This window comes from Oryx dammah, unplaced genomic scaffold (assembly GCF_014754425.2).
Source record: "Oryx dammah isolate SB20612 unplaced genomic scaffold, SCBI_Odam_1.1 HiC_scaffold_9, whole genome shotgun sequence".
Lineage (NCBI taxonomy): Eukaryota > Metazoa > Chordata > Mammalia > Artiodactyla > Bovidae > Oryx > Oryx dammah.
In genome coordinates, this window is record NW_024070193.1 from 49525344 (window position 1) to 49551584 (window position 26241).

Below are 26241 nucleotides of genomic sequence, written 5' to 3' on the forward strand. Positions count from 1 at the left end.
GGCCCAGGGGGCTTTCAATGGGAGAATGGGCTCAAAGCCTACAGGGGAAGCTGTTATCAGCAGACATCCTTAACACCTAGGCCAGAAGATGTGCAAATGCCCAAGAAATGAAGTCCATGTGATCACGGTCCAAGTGAAAATACTCTTCTCCCAGGGATGAGGAAACATTTTCCTCTGTTTAAATTGGAAGGCTACTTTCTCAATAATTTAATCAAAACCCATTTATTTCCACAATTTTTGAACTTTAAGAAAGTTTTACATACTGGAACAAGTATGTTAAAAAAAAAAAAAGGCCATAAAGGTAATGTTCCAGGGATTTCCCTGGCTGTCCAGTGGTTAAGACATCCTGTTTTTACTGCAAGGGGTACAGATTCAATCCCTGATTGGGGAACTAAGATCATGCATGCCACACTCTATGGCCAAAAAAAGGAAAGAAAATTTCTTAGTCTGAACAAAAATGAAAATACAACATATCAACATAAAAAATTATATACATATAATGTTATGTATGTTATATATGTTATATATGTTATGTTCTACAGGCTTCCCTGATGGCTCAGATGGTAAAGAATCCGCCTGCAATGAGGGAGCCCTGGGTTTGATTTCTGGGTTGGAAAGATACCCTGGAGGAGGGCATAGCAGCCCATGGACAGAGGAGCCTGGTGGGCTACAGTGGTATAGAGTGGCAGAGTCAGACACGACTGAATGACAAGTTGGGCAAGCACCTTGATCTTCTACAGTGCAAGGGTAACAGAATAGGTGATCATTCCTATGTTTTGTATCTTTTTTTTTTTTTTAATTAAAAAATAATTTTTGTCTGCACCTTGGGGAATGTGGGATCTTAGTGCCCAGATCAGGGATAGCACCTGGCACCCCCTGCATTGGAAGCGCAGAGTCTTAACCCCTGGACCACATGGACGGCCCCTGTGCCCCTGTTTATCTTTCCCCACTGCCCTCTCCCACCAGGGCAGGGCTCACCAGCAGATTCTCCGGCTTGAGGTCCCGGTGGACGATCCTCTTGTCGTGCAAGTGCACCAGCGCCTTGCACAAGTCCATGAGCATGAGGGCAGCCTCGCGCTCGGGGAACTTCACACTTTCGATGATGGCGTCGAACAGGTCCCCTCCCTGCACGTACTCCATGATCAGGTAGATCTCGGCGTCCGTTTCGTACACTTCGTGCAGTTTCACGATGTTGGGGTGAGAGAGGCTCTGGATGATGAGGATCTCGCTGTCCACCATGTCCTCCTTCCCCTTGAGCTTGGACTTGTCGATGATCTTCATGGCGTAGGCCTGCCGGGTGCCGCGGTGCCTGCACTCCTTCACCACCGCAAAGTTCCCGTCGCCGATCACCCGGCCCGGCTCATACTGCTTTCGCACGTCGGCCGCCAGGATGCCCGCGGGCCGCCGCCTCCTGCCCGGCCGCTCCGCCTTGCTCTCTTCCGGCCTCGTCTTGGGCTCCTTTTCGATTCTGGCTGGCGGCTCATCGCGGGGAACCATCATCCTCCTCGCTCCGGGCACCCCGGGCTTCTTCTCCTTCTCCGCCTCCTGCTCGTCCCCTCGGGTCCTGGGGAGCTTCTCCAGATCCAGGTCAGCGTGATGCTCCCTCCGGAGCCAGCCTCCCGGCTTGCTCCTGCCTGCGTTCCTGCTGTCCTTCTCCTCTCGGCGGGGCTGTGCGTCCCCAACGAAAACGTCCCTCTTGGCCTTGACTGCAGCAGGGGGATGACCCTCCTGGCCTCCGGGGTCTCTGTCCTCTTTCTTGTCGACGCTTTTGCTGGGTCTCCTCGGTTCCTGTGGGGGGTGCCCAGGACTGCTCCGAGGACCCTCCTTCCATCCTTCCTCCCCACCCTGGGGCTTCTCCTCCGGGGACCTCCGGCAACTCCTGGTCCTCACCAGCCTCTCCACGTCGTAGCGGGGGCACCTGCCCAGGTCCAGCTCGCTGGTGCCCAGGGACAGTCGCTCCCTCTGCAGGCCCTGCTGGAGCTCTCGCTCCCGCTTACACTTTTCACACCTGACCAATTCCCCCGACGTCTTTTCGATCTCTACGGCCAGGTGCTTCTCTCCACTGGCACGCCTCTCCAGGGCAGCATCCTTGGGCGCCTTGCTGCCAGATTCGGGCTCCCACTTCCCCTTCCCCCACTTCTTCGGGGTCCTCTCCCTGTCCTCCCCAGGGGTCTGCCCCTGGGGTCTGACGGCTGCCGGGGACCTAGCAGCCTCACTGCTGCTCTTGGTGGTCTCGGTCTCCCCACAGGGGTGACCCCCTTTCACAGATTTGCTGTAAAGTCTGCTTCTCAGCCTTGGAGAGGGGATCTGGCTGTGCTGCTGGGTCAAAGTCAGAGCCCGAGCTTTGCTGGGGTACAGTTCCTCTATAGCCACCTGGATGTTCTTCAGCGTCAACGGCTCTTTGCCCACCGCTATGAAGGCATCTCCTTCCCTGAAGAAATCAGACACACTCCTGACTTCCCGGCCTTTGAGGTTGAACAGCTTCCTCACGCGGTCACTCTTCCACCTGGGAAAGCCCAGGGCCTCTGAGACGTCGGCCAAGAGCTGCTCAAAGGTTTGCACCGATCGCCTGTTGAGAAGCAGGGTGATCTTGCGTAGAGGGTGGCCGCCCACCTTCACCACGGTCACGACCCTGGGCTTCAGCGGGCTGTTCTCAGTGTGGACAGGGTGAAGGCCACTCTGGGGGCTGAACGCAGGGAACACAGAGCTGCGTGATCCCAGGAATGGTTTCTCCAGGCTCCCTCGGCCAGCAGGCAGCCAGGTGCCCTGCAGCTTCCGCTCCGGGATTCTCGAGCTTAAACATTTTAGAGAATGTTCACAGAGACCTCGATGTCCTGTGGGGGGAAAAGGACAACACAGTATTAGTCCGGATGGTTCAAAGAGTCCTTTGACCAGCTCAGTCGGTAAAGAATCTGCCTGCAATGCAGGAGACCTGGGTTTGATTCCTGGGTCAGGAAGACGCCTTGGAGAAGGAAATGGCAACCCACTCCAGTATTCTTGCCTGGAGAATCCCATGGACAGAGAAGTCTGACGGGCTACAGTCTATGGGGCTGCAAGAGTCAGACACGACTTAGCGACTAAACAGCCACCAAACCTTTACTAAGATTGTTTCCTGATGGCTCAGCTGTAAACAATCTGCCTGCAATAGCAGGAGACACATGCAGGAGATGCGAGTTTGATCCCTGGGTTGGGAAGATCCCCTGGAGGAGGAAATTGCAACCCACTCCAGTATTCCTGCCTAGGAAATCCATTGGACAGAGGAGCCGGGAGAATTACAGTCCAATGTGGTTGCAAAAGGGCCGGCCACAACTCAGCGACTAAACAAACGAACAAACAAAAAAAGTCTTTACTAAAGATGACTGATACTGTCACAGGTTAGACGTGTGCTTGTTGAGGATCTGCTTGAAACAATGGAGCCGTCACGTGTGAGGTCTCCTACCCAGTCTCCTCCAGGAGCGGCCAGGAATGCAGTATGGAGTCTGCACTGGGCCTGAGGTGTCCCCCCCAAGTCCCCTGGGTACCAGGATGGGCCACACCTTGGGAGCCCCTTCTAGGCAAGGCCTGACCCTGAAGGCAGCTCCCACTATCCTAAAGTGACCTGACATTCAAAAATCTACAACTGAGATAAAAGGTCCAAAATTTGCTGCTCAGGAAATTCCAACAAGAGGTCAGAACTTTCTGGAACCTTAAAAAACCCCAATTTTTTTTTTTTTCCTGCTAAGTCACAAAAGATTTTTTTTTCCATTTAAAAAATAATTGAAGTACATTTAATCCACAATGTGTTAGTTTCAGGTGTACAGCAGAGTGACCCAGACACACACACATATATATGTATCCATTCCCTTCTAGATTTCCCCTTACCCCTAAAGAATCCAAATCTTACCTACCTCTTTGCCAAGAACAGTTTTCTCAGCTTGACTTTCAGGGTGAGGCAAGGTGCGAAGAGGTTATAAGCACAGATCTGGATTTGAATCCTGGAGCGGCCACTGACCCTATTTGTGAACTTGGACAAATTACTCACAATCTGTTTTTTATTTTTATTTTTTCATGTATTAAGTGAGAATGATAACACCTTCCTCCCAGGATTTTGGGAGAGAGTAAATAAGAAAATGATTATGACTCACTTGAGCTTGACACATAGTAAGGGCACAGTGATTGTCAGTTATTAATACTGTCCTTGTGATCTTAATATCTCTCTTGTATGATCATTTCATTCTGATAGCAAAGGACCTCATGGGCCGAAATGACACGGTGGTCTTCTCCAAATGCGTTTTTCTCTCATTATCAAAAAAAGGAAAGAAGGAAATCAAAGTCATTTTATTCTTCAGAGCTTTAATAATGAGAATGTGCTCATTCTCATGATGTTTCCTGATAAACTGAATAAACGAATAAAACAAGACTCTGTATTTCCTGGTCAGACATACCCAGCTTTACCTCATTTTATTGTGCTCCACTTTCTTATGCTTTGAAGATATTACATTTTTTATCAATTGAAGGTTTGTGGCAAGCGCGGGTCAAGCAAGTCTATGGACACCGTTTTACCAAAAGGCATTTGCTCGCTTCATGTCTCAGTGTCATATTTTGGTAACTTGCGCAATATTTCAAATTTGGTCATAATTGTTATATTTGTGATGGTGATCTGTGACCAGGAATCTTAAATGTTACTCCTATGGCTCACTGAAGGCTCAGATGATAGTTGACTTTTTTTTTTTTTAAACCAGTAAGGTATTTTTAAATTAGGGTATGTACCCTTTTTTTGGCTGCTCCAGGTCTTTGTTTTTTTTTCTTTCCTTGAACTGAACACATTTATTTTTTTAATTAATCGATTTAATTGTAGGATAAAAACTTTACAATATTGTGGTTGTTTTTGCCATACATCAACGTGAATCAGCCATGGGTGCACACATGTCTCCCCATCCTGACCCCTCCTGCCCGCTCCCTCCCCACCCCCTCCCTCTGGGTTGTCCCAGAGCATGGGCTTTGAGTGCCCTGCTTCATGCATCGAACTTGCACTGGTCATCTATCTTACGTATGGTAATACACATGTTTCAATGCTATTCTCTCAAATCATCCCACCCTCCCCTCCTCCCACATAGTCCAAAAGTCTGTCCTTTACATCTGTGTCTCTTTTGCTGTCTTGCATATAGGATCATTGTTACCGTCTATATATATGTGTTAATATACTGTATTGGTGTTTCTCTTTCTGACTTACTTCATTCTGTATAATAGGCTCCTTCTCCAGGTCTTAGTTGCGACATGTGGGATCTGGTTCCCTGACCAGGGATCAAACCTGGGCCCCTGCATTGGGAACATGGAGTCTTAACCACTGGTCAACAGGGAAGTCCCTGTACATTGTTTTTTTTAAGACATAATGCCATGGTACACTTAATAGATAATAGTGGAGTATAAACATAACTTTTATATGTACTGCAAAACCAAAACCATTGGGACAGCCACTTTATTGCATTGCTCAGGAATTGGACTCAAAACAGCTCCAAGGTATAACTGTGCTTGAGACAAAAGTGGTTTAATTTTCATTTCTGCCCAGGGTAGAAAAGGAAACAGAAAAATGATAGAATATGGAACTCAGTTAAAACCCAAGAATGGGCTGCAAATTATTAAAGTTGCCCCACAGGACCCCTATGTCACATCCTACATGCAGGAACCTGCCATTTAGGCTTCCTTTAAGAAGTTTTAAATGATTGTTTTTAAGCACATCTGACTTGTAGCAGACACTCCAGTTTTGCCAGGATGGGCAATTTGGCCCAGCATATTGACAGAATGTTGTGGGGTTTTTTTTGTTTTTTTTTTTGGTTTTTAATTATAACATACAATCTGTTCTGAGATGATTTCCATCCAGACACAGGTGTCTGATTAGATGACAAGTGTGGCCCTAACTGATTCTTCCCACATGCCATGAATTTATAAGCTTACCAGTCACGTTTACAGTTCAACTATTTATTTAGAGATGTGTCATTCCTTTCTTCTCATAATCTCCCTGATTTGCCTCCATTTTCGGCTGAGAAGGTTGATGCTGAGAGAGCAAGAGGAGAGGTCTCCAGGAGTTGCACTAGTTCCCGTTTCCTCAGGAAACAGGAAGGATGCCAAGAAAGGTGACCCTCAAATGCCCGTACACAGAGGGACTGCTGCTGCTGCTGCTGCTAAGTCGCTTTAGTTGTGTCCGACTCTGTGCGACCCCATAGACAGTAGCCCACCAGGCTCCCCCGTCCCTGGGATTCTCCAGGCAAGAATGCTGGAGTGGGTTGCCATTTCCTTCTCCAACGCATGAAAGTGAAAAGTGAAAGTGAAGTCACTCAGTCATGTCCGACTCCTAGGGACCCCATGGACTGCAGCCTACCAGGCTCCTCTGTCCATGGGGTTCTCCAGGCAAAAGTATGGAGTGGGGTGCCACTGCCTTCTCCAACACAGAGGGACTAAGTCTTTTCATTTGTTTTCCTTAGGGTGCTTCTTACAGAGCGGGACCCTCAGTACATTTGTCAGGCTAAGGAAAGGGGAAACATGTCTGTGGCTCAGCTGGTAAAGAATCCGCCTGCCAAGCAGGAGATACAGATTTGATCCCTGGGTCAGAAAGGTCCCCTGGAGAAGGAAATGGCTACCCACTCCAGTATTCTTGCCTGGAGAATCCCATGGATGGAGGAGCCTGGCGGGCTAGAGTCCATGAGATCCAAAAGAGCTGGATGGGACTGAGTGAGCGAACAATTCCAGGAAAGGTTCAGGGCAGAACCAGGACAGGGAGCATTCCGTGAATACATGAGAGTTTAGCATGGAAGGGGGTTCAGGAGGGGCCCAGCGGAAGTCCAGGAAGATCCCATCCCAGGAGACATACAATAGTACTCTTGGAGCAAGACAATCACTGTGGGTCACATATTCAGTGGTGACTGAGGATGACAGAGGCAAGTCATGATGAGAACTCAAGGTCCGAGATAGTGAGATTTCAGAGTCCGGGTGTAGTGGTAGGTGACTTGGCCTGTGGTACCCAGAGCTGGGATGGGGGAGAGGTGGCCATGCCCTGGGATGGCTGTGCCCCAGCTGGTTCCAGCAGACCCTAACTCAGAATACATCCTCATTCTTGGTGGTTAGGAGAGCACTCTGGGCTCACTCCATCCCTGAATCCAGGAAAGACTCCACGGGCGCGGCCCCCATCCCAGGGCGCGGGCACAAAAGATGTGGAGACAGCACAGCGCAGTCTCTGCCCCACCACCATCACGCATGCGCAGCCCATTGCCCGGGTGTTCTCAAACCCCCTTGAAACCTCCGTGACTTAGAGCCAGGGTGAGAACTTGGGACCCCTCCCCCGCCACATAACTCGGAGCTACAAAGGTAGCGCTTCCGGTTTTATCTGTATCGTGCTACTGGGGCATCCTGGGAAACACAACCTCAAGATGCAGTTATTTGTATCTTCTCTTCCACAAGCCCTCCTTCCTCCTTTAAATTTCTTAGTCCAAGGCAGATTTTTCTTCTTTAAAGGGAAGAGAAAAAATCAGGAGATTATGAATGCCTGGTCCATCGGCAAGAAGAGCAAACAGCCTGGAGAGGAACAGCCTAGCACATCCCTGGGACCCTGAGTTCAATCTCCAGGATCATTCCATCGCCCAAGGAAAAGAGTGCCCTGAGGACTTTGGGGCTGACTATAAGCAGCACTATCCAAGACCTACCCAGATAGCCTGACCATGTCCATGCATCTCCAACAACTGACAAAATCAATTAAGTAGATCCATATAAAATTGCTAGCAGTTCTACCAATTACATCTCAGAGGATGGTTGGATGGCATCACTGATTCAACGGACATGAGCTCAAGCAAACTCTGGGAGATAGTGAAGGACAGGGAAGCCTGGCACGCTGCCAGTCCATGAGGCCACAGAGTCGGACATGACTTAGCGACTGAACCACAACTTACCTTAAAGGGGAATTTCAACAATTACCTTAAAAGGGAAATTTCATATGGCTCAACCTAGCACTATCTTGGATAATAACCCCTACTCTGTCTCTACACTAACAATAGTTAATCAAAGTAGGCATAGTAAAAATTAAGCATCTCATTCCCAGTCCTCAGCCACCAGTTGGCAGTTTCCAGGAAGGGCACAGGAAAGGATGCCCTTGTGGAACCATTTTTCTGTTAATTTCCTACAGCAACATAAACTGACCTCAGCTTGACAATACTGCTGCTTTTGCCTCAGACAAATGTTTATAGGGTTTTCCCCAGCACCCATCAAGCCCATGCATGCAGCAGAACTTTCTCAAAGCCACTTGTCTCCTTAAGAGCCTTCAGGAGCTCCTTATTACCATCTCTGAGGGTCAAACCCAAACTCTTCAGCTTGACATGGAAGGTGCTCCCTCATCCAGCGGCACCTCACCTATCCCAACCCCACTCTACCTGGGTAGGAGATAGATGGGCCCCTGGGCAGAGCAGCTGGAGTTTGTCAAATGGAGTAAAATTGAAGCTTTGTTTTCTGCAGATGCTCCAAGCACAAAGTTAATGACAGGAGCTCTGCTGGAGTAAAGAGATAAGAGGTCTGCTCATGAGGTCAGAGAAAACTCCCCAACTGCACATGCACAGGAAGGCTCCTCAGGGGTCAAAAACGAGGGTGTACCATCTCGTAATAAGTGTCATCAAACCTCCCACTAGCCTCTGTGCTGGAATCCATCTTGGCAAAAAAGCTGCTCATACATATTGGGCGGGGGGCAGGGGGTGCTGGAAGGGTGGGTCTTAGAACAGGTCAGGTGTAGGAAAAGAAATGAAATAACTGGCCAAAGGTAAACAAAGTCCAGAAGGACTGCCTGATACATGTGATTTAACTGCCTCTTTACTGCATTCTTCCTCATTGGGGAGGGTGCCCATACCCCTTCTCTCAGGCTTGTATTTCTGCCTTGCTTCAGTCTTAAATAAACACAATGTTTCTCTGTGTGCTCTCCCACATGCTACACTGTATCTCTGATAATAAGCTTTGTACCTGTTTTTACAGTTTTTGCCACTTTGAGAAATTCCTATTTCAAACATGGCAAGAGTGAGGGGAACTTTGTTTCTAGCCTTTTGCCCCAAGTGGACTAGCGGCTAGGGTTCCGGCTGTTTATCCAGGCTACCCAGGTTCAGGTCTTGGGCAGGGAACTAAGATCTCTCTTCAGGATGGTTCACTGCTGTCTCTCCAAGATGGCATCCTCACTCTTCCCACCCATCCAAGCCTCAACATCACGTGAGACCTAAGACCCGCATCCACCACCACACCCTCCCTGACCTCACAAGTTCACAGTCACCGCTACCTCTTCTGAAGCTCTGTTCATTCATTAAAACAACGTTTCACATGAATGCTTGAGGCCCTTCCTTCTGCACACCTCAGTTCAGTTCAGTTCAGTCGCTCAGTCGTGTCCTACTCTTTGCGACCCCATGAATCGCAGCACGCCAGGCCTCCCTGTCCATCACCAACTCTCGGAGTTCACTCAGACTTGCATCCATCGAGTCGGTGATGCCATCCAGCCATCTCATCCTCTGTCGTCCCCTTCTCCTCCTGCCCCCAATCCCTCCCAGCATCAAAGTCTTTTCCAATGAGTCAACTCTTCGCATGAGGTGGCCAAAGTATTGGAGTTTCAGCTTTAGCATCATTCCTTCCAAAGAAATCCCAGGGTTGATCTCCTTCAGAATGGACTGGTTGGATCTCCTTGCAGTCTAAGGGACTCTCAAGAGTCTTCTCCAACACCACAGTGCAAAAACATCAGTTCTTCGGTGCTCATCCTTCTTCACAGTCCAACTCTCACATCCATACATGACCACTGGAAAAACCATAGCCTTGACTAGACAGACCTTAGTCAGCAAAGTAATGTCTCTGCTTTTGAATATGCTATCTAGGTTGGTCATAACTTTTCTTCCAAGGAGTAAGCATCTTTTAATTTCATGGCTGCAGTCACCTTCTGCAGTGATTTTGGAGCCCAAAAAAATAAAGTCTGACACTGTTTCCACTGTTTCCCCATCTATTTGCCATGAACTGATGGGACCAGATGCCATGATCTTCATTCTCTGAATGTTGAGCTTTAAGCCAACTTTTTCACTATCCTCTTTCACTTTCATCAAGAGGCTTTTGAGTTCCTCTTCACTTTCTGCCATAAGGGTGGTGTCATCTGCATATCTGAGGTTATTGATATTTCTCCCGGCAATCTTGATTCTAGCTTCTGTTTCTTCCAGTCCAGCGTTTCTGATGATGTACTCTGCATAGAAGTTAAATAAGCAGGGTGACAGTATACAGCCTTGACGTACTTCTTTTCCTATTTGGAACCAGTCTGTTGTTCCATGTCCAGGTCTAACTGTTGCTTCCTGACCTGCATACAGATTTCTCAAGAGGCAGGTCAGGTGGTCTGGTATTCCCATCTCTTTCAGAATTTTCCACAGTTTATTGTGATCCACACAATCAAAGGTTTTGGCATAGTCAATAAAGCAGAAATAGATGTTTTTCTGGAACTCTCTTGCTTTTTCCATGATCCAGCAGATGTTGGCAATTTGATCTCTGGTTCCTCTGCCTTTTCTAAAACCAGCTTCAACATCAGGGATTTCACAGTTCACGTATTGCTGAAGCCTGGCTTGGAGAATTTTGAGCATTACTTTACTAGAGTGTGAGATGAGTGCAATTGTGCGGTAGTTTGAGCATTCTTTGGCATTGCCTTTCTTTGGGATTGGAATGAAAACTGACCTTTTCCAGTCCTGTGGCCACTGCTGAGTTTTCCAAATTTGCTGCTGTTCCTTCATCTTCAAAGGTGTAAATATTCCCCCTCTCAACTAAACTCAGCCTCATCAATAGCAGAGACCATGGATTATGCAAACTCCCTTCCTCTGTCCCAGGATATATAATAAGCATGTGAGATTGGGGAAACCCGTTTCCAGTACTAACTTCAGCATGCGTATCAGGTCTCAGGCTTCTGGCTCTCCTTGCAAATAATTGAGCGTTTCTAGTTTCTGCACTGGTAGACATCCCACAACAGACCTTAACTAGAAGAAACAAGTGAGATGAAAGAAAACACAGTCACAGACATCCACTGACTACCAGGAAATGTGACAAGGTAACGTTTGCCAAGGACAGATGATACAGGGAGGGAAGAGGAGTGTATTTCTTCGGAGTTTTGTGAAGCTTCCTTTCCGAGTTGCACAAAGAATGTGAACACGGGGTCAGAAGTTCTCATTTAAATCCTGGTCCTACCAGGCTCTGAGTAGCCGTGTGACCTTGGGAACATTATGTGAACTCTCTGAGCCCTCTTCCACGTGGGCTAACTCTGGCACCTCACCTCTGCATGCTGTTTGGCATAGAGTGGGCTTTCCTCTCCAACAGAACAGGTCTCATAACCTTCGGTTTCCTCCCAATCCACATACATGTCAAGGGCGAAGAGGACATGATGCTAAATGTGACTCAGCAGGGTGAATTTGTCATTTAAGTAGCGACTGAAACAGAAAACCAGTAGGAACAGGATATTAAGAGAAACACCCAGGCAGATCTAAGCATCCGGCTCCTGTGGGTAGATAAACTTCCTGCTCACTGATCCTAGGATTCTCTGACTGGTCTGAGCCAATAAACTCAGTAACTGCAAAAGCATTTTGCTGTTATTACCTCTGATGGGTTTGACTCCAAGCAACTGTGGCCTCCTCGCTGCTGTCACAACTCAGATGAATTAATGTAACCTTGTTCCACAAGGGTCAGCTCTACACCTTTTTCCACTGAAAAGGCTACCAAAATGACTGGAAGTCACATGAACCCAGTTTCCTATCCAATCGTTTATCATTATTTTGTCCAGGCTGCTAATCATCAAGTTTAGGGTCAAGGAAAAAAAAAAAAACACAATGAAAATATACTGCTAACATGAATCTCTTACTTACATTCTTTCATGAAAACAAAAGGAGTGTATCATCTCCTGATGCTGTTAAGTCGCTCAGTCATGTTCAACTCTGTGCAACCCCATAGACAGCAGCCCACCAGGCTCCCCCATCCCTGGGATTCTCCAGGCAAGAACACTGGAGTGGGTTGCCATTGCCTTCTCCAATGCATGAAAGTTAAAAGTGAAAGTGAAGTTGCTCAGTCATGTCTGACTCTTAGCGACCCCATGGACTGCAGCCTACCAGGCTCCTCTGTCCATAAGATTTTCCAGGCAAGAGTACTGGAGTGGGTTGTCATTTCCTAGTCATTAAAAAAAATGCAGTACATCTGTCTTTATTTATTTATTTTTGGCTCTGCTTCTGAGGCATGGGGGATCTTAGTTCCCCAACCAAGGATCGAACCCAAGCCCCCTGCCTTGGAAGTGAGTCTTAACCACTGGATCACCAGGGAAGTCCCTTCCTAATCATTTTTAACCATAACCCATAGGTCTAAATTACACCACAAAGAAAAACTATGCCTAAGGTCAGCATCCACTTTGGAATTCTCGCCTTGGCTCCTATAACACACTAGAAAAAGAAATAGGAGAATCATACCCAAGTTGCTATAGGACATAAATAATATATGTTCACTCTTTAACCATTTACAAATTCTGAGTATTAAAAGAAATGGAAACTGGTGTTTTAAAACATCTGGTTAATAAGCAATGCAACAAAAAAGTCCATGCAATGCATCAAATGACATGGAATCTTCCTTCCTAACAGGGAAGCTCTACTTGGAATTCTTTCCCTTTATCAACCTCTTATTCCTTGATGGTGTCAACAGACTGATAACTGGTGGCCTCAGTAGGCAGTGCTAAGAGACGATTCACTTCCATTTGTCTATGGGAGAAGGAGCAGAATTGGCTGAAATCATTTTCGTTTTCACTGAGTAATCATTTGTCCTGGGAGTTTTCCAGGGGCTGTTTGGGAACAAACTCATTTTGTTCATATGCAAATCTGAGGCAGGAGAAACATTTGCGAACTTACATTTGATTATGCAAACATCCCAAGGAGGGTTTTCCTAAACGAATGAAAAATTGGAACGCAGCCTTTTACTAAGCCTAGTTACTGTTTCGTAACTAGGAAGCCTGGGCAATGTCTGTATTGATCAAAGCCGGGAAAATTAACAAGGGTAAGGTAATAAAATGCTGCTATTTACTGTCTGTCATCACCGATGACACTCTAATGTCATCGCTAATTAATCTTTATTACCGACAGGACATCAGGAACAGAGTAATTAGAAAGACTTTCTCCTGCTCTCATCTCAGAAAAGTCCCAGGTTTGGGGTTCTCTCTTATCTGCTAACCTTCTTGTGCCAATTCCAAGTGCCTCCCAGCATGTTGGCACAAAAGCTCTCTAGGGACTCTGGGTGAGGGATGTTTGCCGGTCCTTGTTAGAACAGATGTCTGATATATTTTTCCCAAGGTACTCGCTGATTTAATGATGCCATTTACTGTCCCAGCTACCTTGAAATTGTGATGCATATTATGCGGTGCCTCTGTTGTTTACAAGGGGATTCTAAAGTGAACCAGCATACGTGTCTTTCCTCATTTTAAATCTCATCTCTGACCTCCTCAATATCTCTCATCCTCCCCCGCTCAGGTTTCTGGCTCACCCTGATCTGGTCCCATTTCATCAGCAGATCATAGTTCCCGCTTTCTTCTCTGCTAGCTTTATTTTGTCTGAAGAATCCTCCTGCTTATGCAAGCCAGAAGGTATTCTCCTCTCTCCTCAGACGTCCCAGGTCATCCCAAGACAAAAAGGATCCAGGACTGAAGTATGAACTTCTCCCTGTTGTCACTGACCTGCTTCCTTTGAGCATCCTGCTAAAGTGGTAAAACCTGAGGCTCCCATTTGGCAGGGCTTCTCAAATGCTAATTGTGACACCCCCAAGGACCATGTTAAAATGCAGATCCTAATACAGTCAGTCCAGGTGGAGGGTGGGGCTGAGATTCTGCAGCTCTAACAAGGTCCCCAGGTGATACAATGCTGCTGGCCCCTGCACCACCCTTTGAGAAGCACAGCTATAGGCCTAAGCTATAGAGAGAAGCTACAGGAAGGGGGCGCAGCAGAAGGGGGCAGCCAGGGGACAGCAAAGCAGAGGGAAGTGAGGAGTGAATCACGAATGGAGGAAGAACCGGAGCCCTGGTGCACCTGAGTATCCTGAGGATGCTCATCCTGGTGCACCTGAGGATGAGGTGACATCCTCCCCAGGGGGGGACCCTGAGGATGCTGGCTGAGGTCCTGTGAGAACAGGCGGGGCCGCTGGGACCTCATGCTGGGCACTAATATTAACGCGACCTCGTTTGCTCCCAGGCTGGTGAGCTTCAGATATCTCAGTAACCACGACGATTAACCTTCTCTCCAACCGCGGTTTGTCCAGATGAACCCTTCTCCCGCCTTCTGCTCGTTCCATCACATGAAGCCTTCACGGTCCTCTTTCTGCCCGCTGCTCTGTGCCCCACCGTGTCCCTCACGTTGGTCCTTCTCTGTGACATCCGATGCCAGTTGGCTTTGACGGACGCTTCCGCTGGGGATAGCTTCTCTTTCAGGCTGACCTCTGGGTTTAATGTTTCTTCCAACACTCCCCAGCTCACCCACGTCTGGGGTATCACCGCTCACTCAGTAAAATTACAAGAGGGCACAGCTCCCAGGAAGGGCTGTGGTTTCCTATGACCTGGATTTTTAATCCCGATTTGTTGCAGCTCAGAGATTCACAATAACCTTGACTGGGGCTGGGGTTTTGCTTCTCTCAGGACTGTTCAAGGAGGCTCAACGGGGTGCGTTTATTTGGAAAGGGAGAGCTAAACTACATCCCACCTTGGGACCCGTCTCCAGCCGACTTGATCCTGCCAGACTTTGTATTTTCCTTCTTCTGTCTGGTGATCACACCACAAAGCCTTCACTGGCCCACAGGTCTCTACCCACCTGCATCAGAACAACATTCAAACACTGGGCTAGACAGAGCTTTACCATACTCTATCCGTACAGGTGAGGAGCAGTAACCATTCTTTATTTCTGCCACACTCCATGGCATATAGGACCTTAGTTCTGACCAGGGATAGAACCTGCACCCCCTGCATTGGAAGCACAGAGTCTTAACTACTGGACCACCAGGGAAGTCCCTGTGGCAATCATTCTAAAAGCAATTCCTCCATTGTCTTTTTTCTAGAGAGATGAGCATATCTTACTCATTTCTGCATCTCTGTGCTCTGGTTGGACGGATCTCAGAGTGATGTAAAGACACTTGGTATATCTGTACCATCCACCAGCACCTCCCTGTAGACTCTCATCCCTCATTATCAGACGCATATCTGAGGGGCAGGCACAGACCTCCACTATCCATTATTGGGAATTCTCTGGTGGTCCACTGGTTAGAATTCTGTGCTTTCACTGCCAAGAGCGATGGTGCAATCCCTGGTAGGGGAACTAAGGCCCCACAAGCTGCATGGCACAGCCCAAAACACAAAAACCAAAGACCTGCCATTACTGTAAGCACAGAGGAAGCAAAGAGCTTGTGGATTTTTAGAAAGTGGTTTTTAAACGATTTTGACTTCTCTGTAAGACAACCTCCATGTGCAATGTATAATTAAATAGCAAGCAAGTAAGACAATTCAAGAGTAAATGTTCCAAAAATATATATAGTTTTCATTCATATATAGGAGAAATGACACATTTGAAAAACACTGGGGCTGCTTATGTAAAATGATAATAAAGGAATATGATGAATAATTTTGAGCCAATAAATAAGACAACTTAATGAAACGGGTGGATTCCTTGAAAGAGACATGTTACCAAAGTTCACTCAAGAAGAAATAAATACCCTAAGTAGCTCCACTGTGCTATTTACCTGAGGTTTATTTTATTTTTCTTGGCTGTGCTGCACTGCATTTGGGATCTTAGTTCCTTGAGTAAAGATCAAATCCACGTCCCCTGCATTGGATTCTTGGAGTCTTAACCACTGGACGGCTAGGGAGGTCCCTACCTGAGGTTTAGATACACCAGACTGAGGAAGAACTTTATATAAATATTTAGGGTATGGTCATTACATAATTGGTTGGATTTACTGGTAAAAATTCTCAGAAATTGCTTATATGGAAATATTCGTCTTTTGTAAACAAAAGCAATGTCATGGATCAATCTAAGAAAGATACAAAGAAGGTTCTTAAGAAGGACCATGTGTTGAAGGGAAAGGCCATGTAGGTGAAAAATCTGTGGGTATCAGAATTAAAAGGGCCAATAGTCCAACACCCTCAATTTTTAGATATGACTGTAGACCAGAGAGGTTAAGCAATTAGCCCAAGCCCCACAGCCAGCTAGTAAGAACTGAAATACTGTTCTTCCACAGACCCTGAATCTTTCTGAGCAACAGTTCAGGCAGGTTTGGGGGAGTCATTTGTAACCATGGAATAAAGCAAAACTCATGGGGTCAGCCAGAGGAAACAAAGCCGGACTCAGACTCATCAACAGGCAACAATGCCTACGCAGAGCAGCCTCAGTTTAACTCTGCTCCAATTATTAAGTCAGCCAACATCCCAACTGGGCAAAATAAGGTCACCCAGTGTTCCTGCAGCTGGCAATAAACAAGTGAGCTCGTCCCTGATCCCTGTAGACAGGATGAGCTAAAAAAAAAAAAAAAAAAAAAAACTCCCCAAAGTGAATTAAGATTCCAAACAAAGAAGAATGATGCTGGGGGAAAGCAGATTAAGGTACAACCTTTTCTTCCTTTAGGGAATTAAAACTGGACTTGGTTTTCCTCTCATTGGAAGATAGGGAAGTCACAGTGCAGGGACTCTGACTGCATCCAATAGGTATTTAATACTATAAAGCTCCAGCCCAATGCCCAACCTGAGCATCAGAGCCACAAGGGTCCTCAACTGCACCTCTGCTGCCAGAGTACCTGGTGCTTCTCACTGCCGAGGGAGCCTGCATGGCCAGCACCAGCCCCACTTCCCAGGAGACGGGAGGTAAAGACGGTAACAAGATGACAGGCAGAAGGTCACCTACACAGAGTAAGCACTCAATACCTCGTAGTTAAATCAGATTGACAACAGCGGCACCAACGCAACAGCTCTTCTAAGAAGACGATCTCGGGACTTCCCTGCTGGTCCAGTGGCTAAGACTCTGGGCTCCTAACGCAGGGGGCCTGCGTTCACTCCCTGATTGGGGAATGAGAGCCCAAAGACTGCAACCAAGAGTCGGCATGTCGCAACTAAAGATCTCGCATGCCACAACCAAGACTGAAGATTCTGCAGGTCACAACTTAGATCCGATGCAGCCAGATAAACAAATACATATGTAAAAATGCCAGTCTCAGCGAGTAGAAACTTACATGGTTCCCTCAAACAGCCCCACTGCTACGTCTAGGCTTTTTGAGAGCATCATTTACAAATGCTTTTCACAAAGGCTGCTTCCTTCCAAGCCTTAATAGAGGTAAACCTTAGCGGCTCTGGCTTCTCCATTTGGGGTTAAGCTTCTTCAGGATCCCTTGTAATGCCGTCTCTTGACACTTGCCCAAAAATATGTGATTTGCAGGGATGAAGCCTATTAAGTAAATGGGCCTTGCCTGGCAAGACTCCAAACACCCAGCCCTGATGGTAAGCTTGTGGCAGACTGTCCATAAACAGGTATTGCAGGAATGAACCTAACAAATCCATAGTCGTTTTTAGGAAAACAGCCTCGCAGTCAAGTTCACAGTTCTCAGAATGGGCCAGGTGATCAAGGCAATCCTGTACCCAGGATTTTTTTAATCTGTTTCTGCCCCCAAATCTATTGACAGCTCCTCAGTCATGGATGCTGCAAGTGCCTACTCAGATGCCCTTACCAGGCGGCAGCTGCCACCTGCCAGCTCTTCTGATTGATGGGGACGGGAAGGGTACAAAGACAGGGCCCTTACCCCACAGGGAGACCAGTTCCTTGAGGCAGTGCAAGCCCCATCACTCCCAGCTAAGACCACATCCTTGCTTAGCTGCATCCCTTGCTCACCTTATTCCCCCACCTCCTTCTCCTGTCAGCCCTCCGGCCAAAGTCACCTGCACAGAAATCCCTACCTCAGGGTCCGCTTCCAGGGAACACAGGTCCCCACCACTGCCCCCAATTATGAGAGATCTTTACATTTTGTTATTTTATTTTGAGGGTAGAACCACACTGCAAGGCATGTGGGATCTTAGCTCCCGGACCTGGATTGAACCCTCACCCTCTGCAGTGAAAGTGTGGAGTCCTCACCACCGGACCGCCAGGGAAATCCTGAGAAGTCTTTCAATTTTAAAATAAGAATGAGCACTAAGCGCTTTGTGTTTGGTGGCATTTTTCCAAATTCCTAAGTAGAAGGCATTCCTTCTCTCGCGTTTCATTAAAAACAAAAGGCAATTAGGATAAAAATCCACCATGCGTGTTTTTTTCCTCGGTTAACATCCTCACTTAAGAACACGTGACACCCACATGTGGTGTGTATGACCATAGGGAACAAGCTGAGACAAAAGAGGCCCAGTCTGCCTCCGAACCCACCCCTCCCCACCTCGACACAAACGCTCCACCTGCCTTTCTAGAAAAACCCCTTAGCAAGGACACCTACTTTGTCCTCTGATGAAGAAAGCACAGGAAACTTACAGCACCAGGCAGCCACTGATGTCTTTGCTCCGTACTAGAGACAAAGCAACTGGGAAAAAAGCCAGTAACTGACAAACCTTCCTGAGAACATGGAACCCGCAGGGGTCTTTCCACTGGGTCTCAGACTTTTTACTTATCCCCCGTTTCTCCTTAGTGCAAGTGTGGATTCCTGTTTTTATTTCACGCTATAGGACTGCTTTGGCAAAGACAGTCTTCGAAACCAGCAAATCATAATAAAAAACAAACAAACAAACAAAAACCCCAGCAAACCTCCTCGGTTATACTGTTCTTGTAGAAAATGAGCAACAACTGGGAATTCTAAATTTAATATTAGTGGCATTAAAGAGGAAGCACTCGAGGTTCTGAAAGCCGCTGCACAGCACACATAAGCTTGCGCTTGGACACTCCCTCATAATTAGCTTGCTGGGGAGGTCTGCCACCCCTGGGTATCGCTTGACTCCAAGTTCTACAAAGAAAAAGGAGCTTCCATCTAGTTCCTTTTTTCTTTTTAAATTAACATTTCCATGATTTTGGTTTTCTTAACTCAAACACAGTAAATAAAATAAAAGGACTCCTTCTATTTTGTTTTACTTTAACCAGTCTGACCTGTCAGTTCTGTCTTGATTGTGACTGCCAGTAGCCTCTGATGGTATCTTTTATTATCCAGACTCAAAATACAAACATGTTATTACCAACAAGGGTCAGTCGGCAAAGGGAGGACTGTGATGTTGGAGCTACTGATGTCTAAGACCAGTCAGAGACACCTACAAGCAACTTTCAAATTCTTGAGAGACAATGTCTCAAAGAGAAAACACAGTGACCCCAAGCTATTTGTCTCACAGCATCTGTAACTCTGCGCTTAGACTGTGGGTGGGCTCTGATGATTCCTACCAAATGCCCAGTTACTTTATATACCTTTTCTCTCTATCCCTCCTTCGCTCCCTGAACTTTTTCCCTTTTTTTTTTTTTTTTGATCACATCTCGCAGCATGTGGGATCTTAGTCCCCCAACCAGGGATCCAACCCGTGCCCCTTGCAATAGAAATGTGGAGTCCTAACCACTGGACTGTTCAAGGGAAGTTCCTTGAGTTCATTTCAACTCTAGCATATATCCATTTGTTTATTCAGAGCCACTTAAGGCAATTAGGGCACAGAGAATCTAATGAAAGTTTTCTGTTTTTCACATCAAAATACAATTAGCTAGTGGTCAACTATAAGGCCAACATTTTTAACTTACATATATTTATATTAGAGAGTTCCAGAAAAATATCTATTTCTGCTTTATTGACTAGCCAAAGCCTTTGACTGTGTGGATCACAATAAACTGTGGAAAATTCTGAGAGAGATGGGAATACCAGATCACCTGACCTGCCTCTTGAGAAACCTGTGTGCAGGTCAGGAAGCAACAGTTAGACTAGGACATGGAACAACAGATTGGTTCCAAATAGGAAAAGGAGTACATCAAGGCTGTATGTTGTCACCCTGCTTATTTAACTTATATGCAGAGTACATCATGAGAAATGCTGGACTGGAAGAAGCACAAGCTGGAATCAAGATTGCCAGGAGAAATATCAATAACTTCAGATATGCAGATGACACCACCCTTATGGCAGAAAGTGAAGAGGAACTAAAAAGCCTCTTGATGAAAGTGAAAGAGGAGAGTGAAAAAGTTGGCTTAAAGCTCAACATTCAGAAAATGAAGATCATGGCATCTGGTCCCATCACTTCATGGCAAATAGATGGGAAAACAGTGGAAACAGTGTCAGACTTTATTTTGGGGGGCTCCAAAATCACTTTGGATGGTGACTGCAGCCATGAAATTAAAAGATGCTTACTCCTTGGAAGGAAAGTTATGAGCAACCTAGATAGCATATTCAAAAGCAGAGCTATTACTTTGCCAACAAAGTTCCGTCTAGTCAAGGTTATGGTTTTTCCAGTGGTCATGTATGGATGTGAGAGTTGGACTGTGAAAAAAGCTGAGCACCAAAGAATTGATGCTTTTGAACTGTGGTGTTGGAAAAGACTCTCAAGAGTCCCTTGGACTGCTAGATCCAACCAGTCCATTCTAAAGGAGATCAGTCCTGGGTGTTCTTTGGAAGGAATGATGCTAAAGCTGAAACTCCAATACTTTGGCTACCTCATGCAAAGAGTTGACTCATCAGAAAAGACTCTGATGCTGGGAGGGATTGGAGGCAGGAGGAGAAGGGGACAACAGAGGATGAGATGGCTGGATGGTATCACCGATGGACATGAGTTTGGGTGATCTCTGGGAGTTGGTGATGGACAGGGAGGCCTGGTGTGTTGCAATTCATGGGGTTGCACAGAGTCAGACACGACTGAGCGACTGGACTGAACTGATATTAAGTTTTCCTATATAACAACAACAATCAGTTGGAAAATAACAATTTTAAAGTAAGAACATACATAATGTTAACATACATATAATTCCTAGGAATGAGGTTAGCAAGAAATACATATGATCAACAATAAGTTTTAGTTGCTTGGTCGTGTCTGACTCTTTGGGACCCCATGGACTGTAGCCTACCAGGCTCCTTGGTCCATGGGATTTTCCAGGAAAGCATACTGGAGTGGGTTGCCATTTCTTTCTCCAGGGGATCTTCCCAACCCAGGGATCGAAGCCAGGTCTTCTGCATTGTAGGCAGATGCTTTACCGTCTGAGTCACCAAAGAAGCCCAAAAATACTGGAGTGGGTAGCCTATCCCTTCTCCAGGGGATCTTCCCAACCCAGGAATCGAACCAGAGTTGTCTCCTGCATCGCAGGCAGATTCTTTACCAACTGAGCTATCAGGGAAGCCCATAAGAAAAATCACAAAACCGAGACAGGAAATAGGATATCCATTTAAATAATGGCTTTAGAATGTGAAGTCCTAATAGCTTAAACATATCAGTTCTTTTCAACTGGGATTTGTAGGTTTGATGCCATTTACGCAATAATGCAATTTTTAAAGACAGACAAGAGGGAAATGAGTAATGAGGATAGTAAAATATATTATAGAGCTATAATTACAATGCCTTGGTACTTACACAAAAAGAGCTGAATTTCACGAAAAAGAAAACTGTAGCCCCAAAATAGATACTACCTCACATGAGAATTTAATGTATAATAAAGGATCAATACAAAGTAATTGAGAAGGGAAGGATTTTTATTCAATACTGGAACAACTGGATAATAATCTGGAAATGCAATGCACTTGGATTTTTATTTGACAAGCATGTACCAAAATAAATTCCAGGTGAATTAATTACAGGTCATAGAAAAACAAATAAATGGTACTTTAATATTAAGTACCATATTAATATTTAAGTACTTAAATATTAAGTACCATCTCTTCAAGCCACTGAAGAGAGAACACATTTGGAAATCAGAAACGTTAAAGATGATCACAGGTGAAAGATCCCAAGAGTTCTTATGTATCAGAAAGGATGGACTGACTTTAGTGATGCCACCCTACCCACAGGGACAGGGCCAACGCTGGGTGTCAGGTAGCGAGGTGCCTCAATCAGTCAATGGCAAGAAGCTCAGTGGCTACCATGATACAAGCTTCTTGCTCCTGTGCAGTCCCACTGGACTGAGCATGTTCTTCCACCTCAAATCCTCAGGTTGCTGCAGTGGTGGGAGAGACACCACGGTAGTGCCCTGGCTCTTACTCTCATGAGAAGTGACACACAGCACTTCCACCCACCCAACCAACCCTAAGGGTCTTGGGGTGGACTGTCTCCAAAGCAGACTTCAACCTGAGTTGGACTCTACCTAAAGCAAAGCCTGGGGGAAGGTTTTGGGTTGACCGGGGGAGGTGAGCCTGGAACATACTGGAGGAGGCGGGAGAAATGAGGCAGTAAACGAGAGTGAATGAGCGGGTCACTGCTGTGGGCAACCTGGCCTCAGCCCTGCTGGGCACCTCTGGGGAGAATGGGCAGAGGACCTCCAAGGGTTGGCCCACCAGGGGGACAGGGAACTGTGGTATATATCTACCCATCGCCCCCATCAGTGGTTCAGGGCTGCTCCCAGGAGCACTAACCTCCCAGCACTTCCGGGCCAACCATGCCCCTTGCAGCCAGGGAAAGCCCTCCAACAGGGCTGCAGTGCATTGCAAGAAAAGCATCAGGACAGGGGCTGAGGCGGGGCCATGCAACCATCTCATCCTCTGTGGGGGACTCACAGAATCTGCTAAAGAAGGGAAGATGTGGATATCTGGAGAGCACCAACTGTCTGCCACAGATGCAAAGATCCAAGCTCCAGAGGATTCTTCAGCCAATCTGACACCTACAGAGCATCTAAACGAAACTGAACGACCAGCTTCATCCAGTCCACTCCTGGAAAGACACTTCTAAAACCAAGGCTATTATTGCTGAGGGATCTGCTCCCCCAATCAGCACTGAGGTGCAAAGATGCTCCCTGAAGATACCCTGGACTAGATTGTGGGTGTGGAGATGGCTGTTAGGAAAAAATGCCCCACCAGTTCCTGGGCATTCTAAGCCTGTTTCCATGTAGTATGTGGTCTCTGAGGGTGACCAGTAAGGACTAGCTTACAAACCACTGAACACAGGTTCCAAAGAAAACCAGCAAGGGAAGCCTGCATCTCTCCCTGGAGGCCCTGGGAGATGCTGCCATGAAGGTGATGCCTATGTAGAGAACAAGAGACAGGTGGACACTTGTCAGGCGTGAGGACAGACAGGGTGGACACCACTTACGGCAGCTTTTTGCTCTTGTTGGTGCGTTAGGTTAATAATTCATACAAAAGGGAAATACCAAGTTACCTTCCAAATTACTTAATGTGAGACTTCCCTGGTGGTCTAGTGATTAAGAATCTGCCTCCCAATGCAGGAGACAGGGGTTTGATCCCTGGTCTGGGAAGATCCCACATGCCATGGGACAAGTGAGCCCACATGCCACAACAACTGAGCCCGAGCTCTCGAGCCCTCGAGCCGCAGCTACTGAGTTCACGAGTCCCAGAGCCGGTGCCCCGCACAAGAGAAGCCACCGCAGTGAGAAGCCCTCGCTCCACAACCAGAGTAGCCCTAGCTCACTGCAACTAGAGCAGGCCCCCGCTCAGTGAAGACCCAGCGCAGCCAACATAATAAATTTAAAAATATATAAAGCCAACTTCTAAAATAAATTAATTAATGCCAAAAACTTTCATTAATACAAGATTTCACTCTAGCCACCAGAGATTTGTTTTTGTGACCTTTTTCACGTGTGTGTTTGGGTGGCCTCGTGTTCTCTGCCCTCCTCTGCTGCAAAGTGCAGTTTCCATACTTCTCAATGCATGATTACCTAGAGACCATTTAACCAGCACCACGCCTGCTCTCTCCTCAGAGAATTTTTTGAGCTTCCCTGTCCAAAAACACAGAGTGGAAAGTGAATCGTTGGTGCTCTTTGAAACTGAAGGCAGATCACCAAGCTCACATGATATGGGATGACAGCTTCAATCTCAAAACCATCCCCAGTTTTCTCAAACAGTTATCACTTTCCTCCAACATACAGAAGACAAAAAAAGTGTGTTTAATTAGGCAAAATGTTGCCAGATTCTGGCAGATTCTGACCTTCTGCAATGGGTCAGAAGTGGTAGGCACAAGAGATGGGTTAACTCAGAACCTGCGAATGAACGCTAATGAAATGTCCTGGAGAGGGAAAAATGGACACTGCAAGATGTGAGAGCTTCTCAGAAATTGGTTCAGGAGGGCTTTGGTTAGTCAGAAAAAGTGGGGTGATGGATGTGGCTGGACACAGTCTGCCCTAAAGCTCTTCTGCTCCTCCCATGGATGCATATCGTCCTCTCCTGGGACAGCGGCACCCTCAACTTCCTCCATTCTCCGACCCCCACAACCAAGAGTCAGGTCCTTCTCCCAATTCTTTCCTTCACTGTCCACATTTGGTCAATCTCCAAGTCCTAGGGACTCCACTTCCTAAATGTCTCAAATCTGATGCCTCCTCTCCACTCCCTTAACTCCTTGCTACCTACATGCACCTTCTCCCCCGCCCCATTGCATGGGACTTGAGCCATCTGTCTCTCACCTTTCTTCCTTCCCATCCCCTCCCACACCCCTGGACAAAGTGATGTCTCTGAATCATAAAGTGGGTCGTCCCTCTCCTGCCTTAACTGAACAACTCCGGTGGGTTTCCACCTGTTTCTCGAATTCTGGGGAATCCTCAGATATACTCGAGGGGGTTCACAATTTTCCAAAAGTATTTTTTATTTAACTTTGTGCTTTCACTTGAATGATTCTCTTTTTAAAGATTATTAATAGAAAATCAACAGAAGCATATTCTGGGTCATCTGAATGAGGATGTTATGACCAAGTGCTACCACATAATTCCACTTTGTGTATTCTTGCATTTATGATGTAGCTGGTCACAAGAAATAGAATTATTATTTTTATATTATTTTAATTGTCACAGGCTAGTGAGAAAACAACCAATCAGACTTAATTCAGACAAAGGAAACTGAGAAGTGAGCCATCACATGCCCTGTGTGGCATGGCACACAGCATCCCCAACTCATAAGAACCTGAAAAATCACCCAGAAACAGTGATTTAGTTTTAGCAAGAATGACTTCATCCATCACATTAAATTCATGGAGTTAATCTGAATTTATTCAATTTGTAGCTGTGTTGATATTTTATTCGTACATTTGTTTTGGTTTTATGGTCATAAGGAAGCTCTAAATATGAAAAGTTTAGACATATTTAAGGCTACCGCATATTTGAATTGCACTGTAATAAAAATAATTTTAGCCACCACTAGACGCTCTAGCATTTTTCCTCCTTTAAATAAATTCACATATTACTCGCATTTGAGAAACTCAGGCCCTCAGAATGAGGCTTTAAGTTACAAAACACAGCATATGTGGGAGAGACAGTGACATTCTCTGACCTTCCCATCCACACACCCCTCATCATTTCCCACCCCTCTCACCATTGGTTCTGGCCAATGGGCTGCTGCACAAGCAGCAATGCATCAGCTCCAGGCTGAAGCATGGAAGAGCCAGAGAGCAAGCCAGAGAGCAACCCTCCTGTGATCTCATCCAGCACTGGTGACCACACAGAGGACAATTTTTCCAAATGGTGTGGCAGCAAGAGGGGGACACTCTGTCAACTCGGCCTTCCACTGACCTACGAAAAACACACAGTGCAAGTGAGAAGTAACCATTGTTGGGTGAAGCTACTAGGGGATGAATTTGATTTGTTACTGCAGCAGAGCTTAGCTTATCCTGACTTCACGAATGGCCATCTACCTCCCTGAACAAGCCCTTCCCATCATGCTCCAGGCTGCAAACAACTTTTAGTTCAATGACCTGAACACACCAAACTGCTTCTTGGCACCTTACCTTTGCTCATACTGTTACTTAATCCTAGAATGCCATTCCCCACACTCTTCTGTCCTCCTCCTCCTCCGGCCATTGTGATTCATCCTTCAAAAGCTAGTTCAGATATAATTACCACCAGGACATTTTCCTCCCTTTTCCAACCTTCTTTCCCCCATCACCATTACCCATGAACTCTACAGAATGCTTTCTTGCCATGTGATAATTACATGTTTACATGCCTGTCCCCACCCTACCCCCAAACACACTGTTGCAAGATCAGCGGCTTATTCATCTCCACACCGTCAAGACCACCACGCAGGAGAAGTAGGCAGCATTTGGCAATTTGGCCAGGAAAAGTCCTCCAGAGGACTTGTCCTAAGATACTGCAAGGAAGC

At 46.4% G+C, this 26241-nt stretch overlaps 1 protein-coding gene across 1 annotated transcript in view; it reads right to left on the bottom strand.

Moving 5' to 3' along the window:
• The window catches only part of DCLK3 (doublecortin like kinase 3), a 39125-nt gene extending 13185 nt beyond the window's left edge, over positions 1–25940 (bottom strand). The window contains exons 1-2 of the mRNA XM_040245965.1: positions 25868–25940; positions 979–2834 (exon numbers count right to left, since the gene is read on the bottom strand). Of these exons, the coding sequence (XP_040101899.1) occupies positions 979–2834; positions 25868–25940 (1929 nt within the window). The remainder of the gene's footprint in view (positions 1–978; positions 2835–25867) is intronic.
• Positions 25941–26241: the final 301 nt, after the last annotated feature.